This window comes from Carettochelys insculpta, chromosome 27, assembly GCF_033958435.1.
Source record: "Carettochelys insculpta isolate YL-2023 chromosome 27, ASM3395843v1, whole genome shotgun sequence".
Taxonomy (NCBI): domain Eukaryota; kingdom Metazoa; phylum Chordata; order Testudines; family Carettochelyidae; genus Carettochelys; species Carettochelys insculpta.
Window position 1 is genome coordinate 4388017 of NC_134163.1, and position 12394 is coordinate 4400410.

At 62.0% G+C, this 12394-nt stretch overlaps 1 protein-coding gene across 1 annotated transcript in view; it reads right to left on the reverse strand.

The window, feature by feature from the left end:
• FBN3 (fibrillin 3) overlaps window positions 1-12394 on the reverse strand; it is a 170276-nt gene that overhangs the window by 40793 nt on the left and 117089 nt on the right. The window contains exons 26-35 of the mRNA XM_074977926.1: window positions 12156-12281; window positions 11624-11746; window positions 10020-10145; window positions 9796-9921; window positions 9133-9255; window positions 7133-7255; window positions 6551-6676; window positions 4723-4845; window positions 4264-4386; window positions 2233-2394 (exon numbers count right to left, since the gene is read on the reverse strand). Coding sequence (XP_074834027.1) covers window positions 2233-2394; window positions 4264-4386; window positions 4723-4845; window positions 6551-6676; window positions 7133-7255; window positions 9133-9255; window positions 9796-9921; window positions 10020-10145; window positions 11624-11746; window positions 12156-12281 — 1281 coding nt within the window. The remainder of the gene's footprint in view (window positions 1-2232; window positions 2395-4263; window positions 4387-4722; window positions 4846-6550; window positions 6677-7132; window positions 7256-9132; window positions 9256-9795; window positions 9922-10019; window positions 10146-11623; window positions 11747-12155; window positions 12282-12394) is intronic.

Here is a 12394-nt window from a genome sequence, read left to right on the forward strand (position 1 = left end):
ACTAGTGCATTAGGGGCTGTGTGCTACGTGACACTAGCTCTATATGGACTGTGTGCTACGTGACACTAGTGCCATATGGGCTGTGTACTATGTGACACTAGTGCCATACAGGCTTTGTGCTACGTGATACTAGCTCCATATGGGTTGTGTGCTACGTGACAGTAGTGCCATACGGGCTGTGTGCTATGCGACACTGGTGCCATACGGGCTGTGCGCTACGTGACACTAGCACCATACGGGCTGTGTGCTACATGACACTAGTGCTACAGGGGCTGTGTGCTATGTGACACTTGCTCCAAACGAGGCTGTGTGGTAGGTGACACCAGCGCCATACGGGGCTGTGTGCTACATGACACTAGCACCATATGGACTGTGTGCTATGTGACACTAGCACCATACGCTAAATGGGGCCAGATCCATACAGGTCTGTGTGGCAAGTGACACTCGGCCTATGTTTTGAGAACTGACTCGGAGCTGCAAGCTTTGGAGTGCTAGTGAGCAACTTGGGCTCTGGGACGGTGCAGAAGCGAGTCAGGGGCAGCTGGGCTCTGTAGGCTGCGTGATGTGAGTGAGAAGGAAGAGAGCCCTGGGGCCACCTGGCTAGCTGCCACTAAGCGTGAAAACTCTCCCCTAGCTTCTGACTGGAGCTGGGCTGGGTTAGCCTGACCGGACAGAGCTGATGGGCAGCCAGGGTCGCTCTCTGTAAGCACACTGGAGAATCAACGCCAGCGAGGTGGAGAATCTTTGAGGGGCCAATAGTGGCCCACGCACAAATGGCCATAAAGAGTCAGCAGCCAGTTTTGGTTGGCAGAGAGATGAAGGCTCTCGCCAGTGCAGGAGGGACAACGTTCCCGGGGACCGGGCTTCCCAGTCAGCCTCGCCTGGCTGGAGATGGAGCATGATGAGCTGAGGGGGTTGCCGTGAGGAGTCGGCCTGCAACAACATGTGCTCCCTCCCAATGCTCCTGCAAACACCCCAGGGGCTGGGGCTGGGCCGCTAGAGGAAGAGGTGCTGAGTTACTGCAGGGAACTCTTGCCCAGGTGTCCCCCATGTCCTGCCCACATGCTCATGGCCCAACTGCTCCCATGTTTGGGCTGGGGAGAGAAGTGTGACTGGCAGAGAACCTGGGGGCTTTTCGCTTCCCTCTGCAGCCTGGTGCTGGAGCTGCTTGCAGGTTAGCCCTGGGGTCTTGGTCACTGGAGCTGCGTCTACACGTGCACGCTACTTCGAAGTAGCGGCACCAACTTCGAAATAGCGCCCGTCGCGTCTACACGCGTCGGGTGCTATTTCGAAGTTAACTTCGACGTTAGGCGGCGAGACGTCGAAGTCGCTAACCTCATGAGGAGATAGGAATGGCGCCCTACTTCGACGTTCAACGTCGAAGTAGGGACCGTGTAGACGATCCGCGTCCCGCAATGTCGAAATTGCTGGGTCCTCCATGGCGGCCATCAGCTGGGGGGTTGAGAGATGCTCTCTCTCCAGCCCCTGCGGGGCTCTATGGTCACCGTGGGCAGCAGCCCTTAGCCCAGGGCTTCTGGCTGCTTCTGCGGCAGCTGGGGATCTATGCTGCAGGCACAGGGTCTGCAACCAGTTGTCAGCTCTGTGGATCTTGTGTTGTTTAGTGCAACTGTGTCTGGGAGGGGCCCTTTAAGGGAGCAGCTGGCTGTTGAGTCCGCCCTGTGACCCTGTCTGCAGCTGTGCCTGGCATCCCTATTTCGATGTGTGCTACTTTGACGTGTAGACGTTCCCTCGCTGCGCCTATTTCGATGTTGGGCTGAGCAACGTCGAAGTTGAACATCGACGTTGCCGGCCCTGGAGGACGTGTAGACGTTATTCATCGAAATAGACTATTTCGATGTCGCAACATCGAAATAAGCTATTTCGATGTTGGCTGCACGTGTAGACGTAGCCTGGAAGTCTCTAAACCAAGAGTTGAGGAAGTCGGTGACTCCACCAGGGCTTCTGGGCCATGGCAGGAGAGGGTGGGAGAGGGTCTCTGGGCTGCCCAGCGCTGGATCTCAGATGGCCCCGAAGGCTCTGACATTCTGCTTGTCCCACGTGCACCCGCTCTCCTCAGCTTGTCCCGCCTCCCTGAGCCAGAGCGGCGTCCCATGCCCACCCACCTGCCCGACCCCACGGCCTGCCCATAGCATTTAGCAGCCTGGACTCCCTCCCCCGCTGTCCCTGGAGCAGTGTGTGTGAGGTTCACCCCGCAGCATGGCCCCTACTCACTGGTGTTGGCAGGAGGGCAGAGCTCACAGGGGTTCCCCCAGGCCCGGCCCAGCGAGCAGCAACAGGAGGCCCGAGTGACGCCAACCCCGATTTCTGCGCTGCATGAAATCCCACCGTCCCCGCGGTCCTGAGTGTCCAGGAAGCAGTTCCCTACACGGGTATCTGAACAGGCAGGATGCAGAGAAGACCATGAGCTGTGGGGGAGCAGGCACCTCCCCTCACACCGCCTGCCCCAGCCGAAAGGAGCTGGGGAGCAAGCAGGGAAGCCGCCTACCCTGGACCCAGGCTGCGCGCTAGCAGCAGGGCTCTGCTCCCCAGCAAAGCCCTGGCCCAGCCCCACAACCGGACTCAGCCCCCAGAAGAGCACAGGAGCCCTGCGCTCCACAGCACTGAGCTAGGGGCCGGCCTCTGGACCAGGCACGAGGAGGGCAGGTACCCTGGATTCCCCGGGTTCTCTGGCTCAGTAAGCGGAGCTCTGGGCCCCTTTGAAACACCATGGCAGCTCTGTGCCCCAGCTCCCGTGGGGGCCCAGCACTGACTGCCCCAAGCCCTGCCCCTTCTGTCCTTGACCCCGCCCCTTCTGGGGGCACAGAGCTGGGTGCTCCTCCTACTTTGCCCCCTAGTACAAGGTGGGTGGCTGTCAGCCCCATGGCTCCAGGGCAATAGCTGGGATCAGGCTTATGGAGGCTGAGCAGGGACTGGGGAAAAGAAAGCTGGGGAAAGCTGCCTCGCTCAGGGATTTAGGCATGCTCAGGGTCAGTCAGGATCAGGCTCAAGGCCAGGTTTGAGTTCAGAAAGGGATCGCACTCAGGGCTGGGGGAAGGGCCCAGGACGCTGAGCAGGATTTGTGGGTCATAGCACGGGGGGCTGTGTGGGTGACAGCACAGGGGGTGTGCCAGGGAGGGGCGTGTGGGTCACACAGGGGTGTGCTGGGGAGGGGGCGTGTGGGTCACACAGGGGGTGTACAGGGGAGGGGTGTGTGGGTCACGGGGGGGGTGCCAGGGAGGGGCGTATGGGTCACACAGGGCAGTTGCTGGGTAGGGGCATGTGGGACACACGGGGTGTGCTGGGGTGGGTGTGTCACATGGGAGGGGTGTGCCAGGGTGGGCATGTGGGTCACATGAGGGGTGTGCTGGGGAGGGGCGTGTGGGTCACACCGGGTTGTGCCGTGGAGGAGTGTGTGGGTCACACAGGGGGATGTGCCAGGCTGGGTGTCTGGGTCACATGGGGGGTTGTGCTAGGGTGGGCGTGTGGATCACATGGGTGTGCTGGGGTGGGCGTGTTGGTCACACGGGGTGTGCTGTGGAGGAATGTGTGGGTCACACGGGGTTGTGCCGTGGAGGAGTGTGTGGGTCACATAGGGGTGTGCTGGGGTAGGCGTGTGGGTCACACAGGGGTGTGCCGGGGTGAGCGTGTGGGTCACACAGGGGGGCTCAGGGCTCTGTTTGTGTGGCACCTCGGCAGGTTTAGATTCTGAAGTGCGACAGTTGTTGAGCCGAGCTGCCTGGGAAGCCCCCTGGGCCTGGCTCCCTGCCCCCCCGCCCCAGCCAATCTGGGCTGCCGAGGCAGTGGGCTGTGCTCTGCCCCTTCCCCAGGAGGGGACAGAACGAGTGGCTCAGCTCAGAGAGGTCCTTGGGCCCGTCCCCCTGCTGTGAGCAGTGGGACGCCCCAGAGCACACCCTGTGTGTCACGCAGGAGGGCTGTGGGGACCAGGGGGTGGGCGGATGGTGCTGGGCTGCAGGGGAATCAGCTATGGAGAACACTGTTAACCTGGGGAACTCACCGCCACGGGGCTCCTGGAGACCAAGCCCTGAGTAGGACTGGTCAAGGATGAGCTTCTGCCTGAGAATGAGACCCCTTCCCAGCTCCACTAGAGGAGACAGGAACCGGCTGCGATGGGGGGCAGGCGAGGAGCCCCTCTGGGCAGGTTCTGCCCCTGTCCCTGCTAGTGAACGGGAGTTGCGTGCCGTAGCCCCAAGCCCTGGGGCAGCTGGTTAGCACTGCAGCGGGGCCCAGGGGAGCCGCACTCACCAACACACCCCACGCCGGTGGGGTTCAGCTCAAAGTCCTGGGGGCAGTTGCACAGGTAGCTGCCGGGGGTGTTGACACACAGCCCATTGATGCAGTTCACAGGGTCCGCGCACTCATTGACGTCTGCCGTGACAGCAAGGAATGACTCAGAGTCGGGTCACCAAGGAAACCTCAGCTGTTGCCATGCTGGGGCTTGCACCAGTTGCCTGCCATGCTCCCTGGGAGGGGAGGGTTCTCGCACCTCCGGTTTTACAGACAGACCCCCACCCGCTCACGGAGCAGCTCTGCCCTTGAGGCAGGAGAGCAGCAGGCCTTCCTCCCACTGCGGGCACTGCAGTGCCTCTCGCTCAGCACCGGGGTGCCAGGCTCCCCTCGAGGGCCGGGACCTCTTCCCCCCAAGGTGACCCTGAGCACTGAGCGGGGAGGGTCCCGGGCCCCAGGCCCTGCAGCACCAGTCACCTGTGCAGTTCCCTCCGCTCCGGTCGAGCTCATAGCCGTCATCGCAGGCGCAGCGGAACATCCCCGGCAGGTTCTGGCAGCTCCCAAAGACACAGATGTTCTGGAAGGTGCATTCGTCGATGTCTGCCAGGAGATGAGCTGGGCTGAGGTGCCAGTGAGCCGGGGGCTTCCACCCTCAGGGAGCGCCGGGCCAGCCTGCGGCCAAGAGCCACCGGACCCTCCCAGGGAACGCGCCGCCAGGGCACTGCTCTGGGGCTGGGCAGATGCTCAGCACAGCCTCTGTGCAGCAAGGCCCCGGCCTCACCACCTGCCATTGCTCTGCAGTCAGGACCCCCGCACCCCAGGCAGTACCACGGCCTGAGCCACCAGGAGAGCTCAGCCCCTCACCGGGCATCGACCTGGATCATGTGAAAGGAAGGGTCAAGTGCCTGCCCCAGGGCCTGTGTGAGGGGAAAGACCAAGCGCCTGCCCCAGGGCCTGTGTGAGGGGAAGGGCCAAGCGCCTGCCCCAAGGTCTGTGTGTGGGGAAAGACCAAGCGCCTGCCCCAGGGCCTGTGTAAGGGGAAAGACCAAGCGCCTGCCCCAGGGTCTGTGTGAGGGGAGGGGCCCAGCACCTGCCCCAGGGTCTGTGTGAGGGGAAAGACCAAGCGCCTGCCCCAGGGCCTGTGCGAGAGGAGGGGCCCAGCACCTGCCCCAGGGTCTGTGTGAGGGGAAGGGCCAAGCGCCTGCCCCAGGGCCTGTGTGAGGGGAAAGACCAAGCGCCTGCCCCAAGGTCTGTGTGAGGGGAAAGACCAAGCACCTGCCCCAGGGCCTGTGTAAGGGGAGGGGCCCAGCACCTGCCCCAGGGCCTGTGTGAGGGGAAGGGCCAAGCGCCTGCCCCAAGGTCTGTGTGTGGGGAAAGACCAAGCGCCTGCCCCAGGGCCTGTGTAAGGGGAAAGACCAAGCGCCTGCCCCAGGGTCTGTGTGAAGGGAGGGGCCCAGCACCTGCCCCAGGGTCTGTGTGAGGGGAAGGGCCCAGCGCCTGCCCCAGGGTCTGTGTGAGGGGAAGGGCCCAGCGCCTGCCCCAGGGTCTGTGTGAGGGGAAGGGCCAAGCGCCTGCCCCAGGGTCTGTGCGAGGGGAGGGGCCCAGCACCTGCCCCAGGGTCTGTGTGAGGGGAAAGACCAAGCGCCTGCCCCAGGGCCCGTGTGAGGGGAAAGACCAAGCGCCTGCCCCAGGGTCTGTGTGAGGGGAAGGGCCAAGCGCCTGCCCCAAGGTCTGTGTGAGGGGAAGGGCCAAGTGCCTGCCCCAAGGTCTGTGTGAGGGGAAGGGCCCAGCGCCTGCCCCAGGGTCTGTGTGAGGGGAAGGGCCCAGCGCCTGCCCCAGGGTCTGTGTGAGGGGAAGGGCCCAGCGCCTGCCCCAGGGTCTGTGTGAGGGGAAGGGCCCAGCGCCTGCTCCAGGGTCTGTGTGAGGGGAAGGGCCAGGTGCAGCGGAGCAGCAGGCAGGCTGAGTGATGCAGGGGACCAAGACCTGCGGCCAGCGTGATGGCAGGTGCTGGGGGCAGCGGTGCGCATGAGGTCACTGCAGGCTGGCCAGGCTCACGGGGCAGGAATGCAGGTGACTCCTTACCCTGGCCAGAGAGGGTCCTTGGCCGTGCTGAGTCTGGGCCGGCAGACGCCAGCTGCCTGAGCCCTTGGGGGCTGGCATCTCGCTGATGCCTGGAGCCTGGTGAGCTCGCAGGGGTGTTGTGGCAGTGCCCAGTGCTGGGCGGCAGTGCGGTGTTCTCCCCGCGCTGTGCCGCCGTGGCATAGAGAGGCCAGGCCGCACAGTGCCGCCGGCCCTGCTGTCTTACCCTGGCAGGCCCTGCTGTCCTCTGTGGGGTTGAAGCCCATCTCACACTCGCAGCGGTAGCCCCCCGGTGCATTCAGGCACTGCCCATTCTCACACAGGTTCACGTTGTCCGCACACTCGTCCACGTCTGCAGGTGAGGCCCCAGAACGTCAGAGCAGCAGCAGGCAGAAGGCTGGAGACTCCAGCACCTCCAGGAAATCTCCCACGAGCTGCCACATTCTAGCTCTCACCCTCCAGCCAGCTCACGGCCACCCGTGCGGGGAGGTAACCTTGCTGGGTGGGGATGGGGGAGTCCCAGAGGGGAGCCCAGATTGGCAGATGGGGGGATCCCAGGAGGAACCAGGGTGGGTGGGGATGGGAGGGTCCCTGGGTAGGGTGATGTGGGATCCCAGGGGCAATGGAGCAGGGGAGGATGGGAGGGATTTAGGGTCAGACCTTGGCCGTCAATCACAGTTTGCATGGCAGGGGAGGGGCTGGAGGGGAGTCTCTCTCTGCCCTGGCTGTCTGTACCCCAACAGGTATGGCATGGAGCAGCACCCCCAGGCACCTGCCCCCCTCCGCCCAGCACCCCGACACCCCTGACCTGAACAGGAGAAGCCATCGCCAGAGAAGCCCTCGCGGCAGGCACAGCGGTAGGAGCCGGGTGTGTTCGCACAATTGGCATTCAGGTTGCACTTGTGCCCCTCTGTGGCACATTCATCCAGATCTGTAGAGAGAAGCCCAGTGAGAGATTGGGGCAGCGCAGGTGTCCCGGGCTGGGGTCTGAGCACCTGGGCTGGCCTGCTGCCCCGCATCCTTTCCCCTGCGAGTAAGTGGAGATATCCACTCGCCTACATGCTGCTGTGAGACATGCCTACATGCACATCTGCTGCCTGACACACCGACATGCATGAAAAGATGCACACCCACTGTCTGAGACACTGACACGTGCACAGACACACACCTGCTGCCTTACACACCATGTGTGAAAAGATACACACCCACTGTCTGAGACACTGACACTTGCGCACAGACACACACCTGCTGCCTGACACACCACATGTGAAAAGATACACACCTACTGCCTGGGACACTGATACGTTTGAACTGATACACACCTGCTGCCTGAGACACTGACACGTGCACAGATACATACCCACTGCCTGACACACCGGCACATGTGAAAAGAGACACGCCCGCTGCCAGACACACTGATATGTGCACAGATACACACCCGCTGCCGGACACACCAACACATGTGCAAGGATGCACACCTGCTGCTTGAGACTGATATGCGCACAGACACATACCTGATGCCTGACACACTGTGTGTGAAGTCATACACACCTGCTGCCTGAGACACTGACACCTTTGAACAGATAAACACCTGCTGCCTGACACATGCGAAAAAACACACAGCCAGTGCCTGTGATACTCACACATGCACAGAGACACACCTGCTGCCTGACAGACCCACACATGTTCACAGATACATACCTGCTGCTTGACACACCAACACATGTGAAAAGATACACACCTGCTGCCTGACACACCAATACGTGCACAGATGCACACCTGCTGCCTGAGATTGACGTGAAAAGACACATCCACTGCCTAAGACATTGACACATTTGCAGAGATACACACCTGCTTCCAGACTCACTGGCACAGGTTCACAGACACTTGCTGCCAGACACACTGACACATGTGCAGACACCCATCCGCTGCCAGACACACTGATGTGTGAAAAGAGACACACCTACTGCCTGAGACACCGACACTTGTGCACAGACACACACCTGCTGCGTGACACTGACACATGAAAAGATGCACACCCACTGTCTGAGACACTGACACTTATGCACAGACACACACCTGCTGCCTGACACACTGACACATGAAAAGATACACACCCACTGCCTGAGACTCCGACATGTGCACAGACACACACCTGCTGCCTGACACACACACATGTGAAAAGATACTCACTTGCTGCCTGAGACAGACCTATGTGCACACACACCTATGGGACACCAAAGATACACATCCATTGCCTGGAACACCGACCCACATGCACACATCGGCAGTCTGAGACTCCAACACATGCACACTGACACAGACCCACTGCTTGCAACACTCTGGCATGTGCACAGACCCACACCAGCTGCTGAGACATGGCTGTGTGTGCACAGCGACACATCCACTGCCTGAGACACCCTGGGCACAGACTTCTGCTGGCTGCGAGGCTGACAAATGTGCAGACACTTCCACTGCCAGGCACCGATTCATGTGTACAGACCCACACCCACACCCATCGTTTGAGACAGATGCACACACAGTGTCTGTGAGATACCAGCATGTGCGTGTACGTGCGCGCACGCACACACACACACACACACACACACGCACCATTCAGGAGACAGACATGCTTGCCCAGACACACACACAGATGTCAACATGCCGCAGAGACTTGCCCTGTCTAGGAGGTGCTGACACGCAGGGCACATGCTGCCCTGCAGCCTCTGAAGTGCCGTGTGCACTACCTGGGGCCGTGCTTCGCACTGGGAGCTGCTCCAGTCACCCCTGCCACAGCTGGGAACTCACCGTTGCATTTCAGCCCATCTCCAAGCCAGCCTGTGAGGCACTTGCACTTGAAGCTGCCAGGCACGTTGATACAGGAGGCGTGCATGTCACAGTTGTGAGCACCGATCTCACACTCGTCAATATCTGCACCAAGGAAGCACATCAGCGCAGACCCAGCCGGGCCCATGGGAGTGACCCTGCTGGACCCCAAGCACACGGGCCAGGCTGAGCCTGGAGTGACTGGGGAGCACAGAGAGTGACTCCCCAGGGCAAGCGGAGGTGCACAGTGACACTCCCCGGGGCAATGGGGTGTGTGCAGTGACTGACCCCTGGAGTGATGGGGGCTGTGCAGTGACACTCTTTGGGGGCAATGAGAGGTGAGCAGTGAGAGACCCCCTTGGGGCAGTGGAGGAACATGCAGTGATCCCCCTGGGGGTGATGGGGTGTACGCAGTGACCCCCAGCCAGGGGCAATGGGGACAGTCTGTGGTAACCAGCAAGGCAGATCCCAGCTCTGGCCGACAGCCCAAGGGGGTGACTGGGTGGTTCTGGCCTGGGCAATCTCTGCCCTCTCAGGTGGGGGGGTCCTTGCAGGAGCCAGCTGCCCAGTTGCCATCAGCCACTCCTGCCTAGCTGCCCCTGCCATGACATGGTGCAGTGCGGCGTGGCGCAGCAGCGTTCCCACCTGTGCAGCCTGTGCTCCCCTTCTTGACGAAGTAGCCAAGCTGGCAGTGGCAGATGAAGGAGCCCTTGGTGTTCTCGCACTCGCCGTGCAGGCAGATGTTGGGGTTCAGGTCACACTCATTCACATCTGCAGGAGAGAACAGCTCAGTACCCGAGCACGGGGCAGGGCCCGGCCAGGTCCCACACCTCCTCCCCGACAGACCCAGGCACAGCCTCCTTCCTCACCGATGCACGTCTTCATGTCAAGGGAGGCCATGAACCCGTCGAAGCACAGGCAGCGGTACTCCCCCGGGATGTTGGTGCACTGGCCACCGTCGCAGACCTCGGGGTTGTCTTCACACTCGTCGATATCTGGGAGGGAGGAGGGAGGGAATGCGGGAAGGGGACAGTGTCAGAGCAAGGGGCCAGCAGTCCTGGGGCAGCAGGGACAGGGGTGACTGGGCACAGGTGGGCCTTTGTGGTGACTGAATAAGGCAGACACGAGGATCCCTGGGTGAGAAGCAAGAGCTGCCAGGGGAGGACAGCAAAGAGAATGGGTCACAGAAGCCCTTGGGCCCTAAGGTGCTCACCTGCTCCTAGCACCATGCACCATCAGAATGACATACCCACCTGGCCACCAGGTGCACCCCTGTCCTGCACCGGGCTGAGGGCAGTGTGAGCTGGGAGTGCCTGTCAGCGCACGGGGCTGAGGGCAGTGTGAGCTGGGAGTGCCTGTCAGCGCGCAGGGCTGAGGGTTGTGTGAGCTGGGAGTGTCTGTCAGGGCAAGGGGCTGAGGGCAGTGTGAGCTGGGAGTGCCTGTCAGTGCAAGGGGCTGAGGGCAGTGTGAGTTGGGAGTGCCTGGCAGTGCATGGGGCTGAGGGCAGTGTGAGCTCGGAGCGTCTGTCAGTGCACGGGGCTGAGGGCAGTGTGAGCTGGGAGTGTCTGTCAGTTCAGGGGGTTGAGGGCAGTGTGAGCTGGGAGTGTCTGTCAGTGCAGGGGGTTGAGGGCAGTGTGAGCTGGGAGTGCCTGGCAGGGCAAGGGGCTGAGGGCAGTGTGAGCTGGGAGTGTCTGTCAGTGCACGGGGCTGAGGGCAGTGTGAGCTGGGAGTGTCTGTCAGTTCAGGGGGTTGAGGGCAGTGTGAGCTGGGAGTGTCTGTCAGTGCAGGGGGTTGAGGGCAGTGTGAGCTGGGAGTGCCTGGCAGGGCAAGGGGCTGAGGGCAGTGTGAGCTCGGAGCGTCTGTCAGTGCATGGGGCTGAGGGCAGTGTGAGCTCGGAGCGTCTGTCAGTGCACGGGGCTGAGGGCAGTGTGAGCTGGGAGTGTCTGTCAGTTCAGGGGGTTGAGGGCAGTGTGAGCTGGGAGTGTCTGTCAGTGCAGGAGGTTGAGGGCAGTGTGAGCTGGGAGTGCCTGGCAGGGCAAGGGGCTGAGGGCAGTGTGAGCTGGGAGTGTCTGTCAGTGCACGGGGCTGAGGGCAGTGTGAGCTGGGAGTGTCTGTCAGTGCAGGGGGTTGAGGGCAGTGTGAGCTGGGAGTGCCTGGCAGGGCAAGGGACTGGGGCAGTATGAGCTGGGAGTGCCTGGCAGTGCATGGGGCTGAGGGCAGTGTGAGTTGGGAGTGTCTGTCAGCGTGCAGGGCTGAGGGCAGTGTGAGTTGGTAGTGCCTGTCAGTGCATGGGGCTGAGGGCAGGGTGAGTTGGGAGTGCCTGTGAGTGCATGGGGCTGAGGGCAGGGTGAGTTGGGAGTGCCTGTCAGCTTAACTCTTGGGGCATGGCCCAAGGGGAGTGTCCCCACCCCAGCCCCTGCAGCACCTTGGGCGGCCCATTTACCAGCCTCGGAACAGCTGGCTGCCCACTCACCTGTGCACGATCTCTGGTCCGGCATGAGCGCATAGCCTTCGCTGCAGCTGCACTGGTAGCTGCCCTCCGAGTTGGTGCAGTGCGTGTCGCAGCCACCATTCATGATGGTGCACTCGTCAATATCTGCATGGGACATGCCCCATCACCACCACACCCTCTGCAGCACTACAGGAGCCACGCACGGTGCCAGCACCCAGCCCTGGGATTGGTGAGCACCCAGACACCTGCACTGTGGCCTTCTGTGGACATGGGGAGAAGTGCTACAGTGTACCTGCTGCCTCAGTCCTGGGAGGATGTGCTGCTGCCCTCCTGGACTCTTGCTGTGCAGCCTGGGCTGGCCATCCAGCAGTAGCCAAGCCAGTGACAGACGGGAGCCCAGCAGGGGCTGGTGGTGACTGGGACACAGCTGTGCACAGGGCTGTCCCCACTTGCTCCCCACTAGGGGCACTGCATGGCCAGCATGTTTCTCACCCTAGCATCTGCTGGGAACTGCCGCAGGCTGACAGCTGGAAGGGGCCCCAGGCGTACTCACCAACGCAGCCCTGCCGGTCCGGCGTGCCCTGGAAGCCGGAGTCACAGGCACACTGGTAGGTGCCAATGACGTTGACACAGTGGCCGTTGTGGCACAGGCTGTCACTGAGCGAGCACTCGTTGGTATCTGCGGTGACAGTGAGCGGGTGAACGGGCCAGCGGGGTTCAGTGGTTCCCAGCACTGCCAGGGCTTCACTGGAATAGCGAGACTGGTGGCTGCCATGACCCCCACCTCCCAGG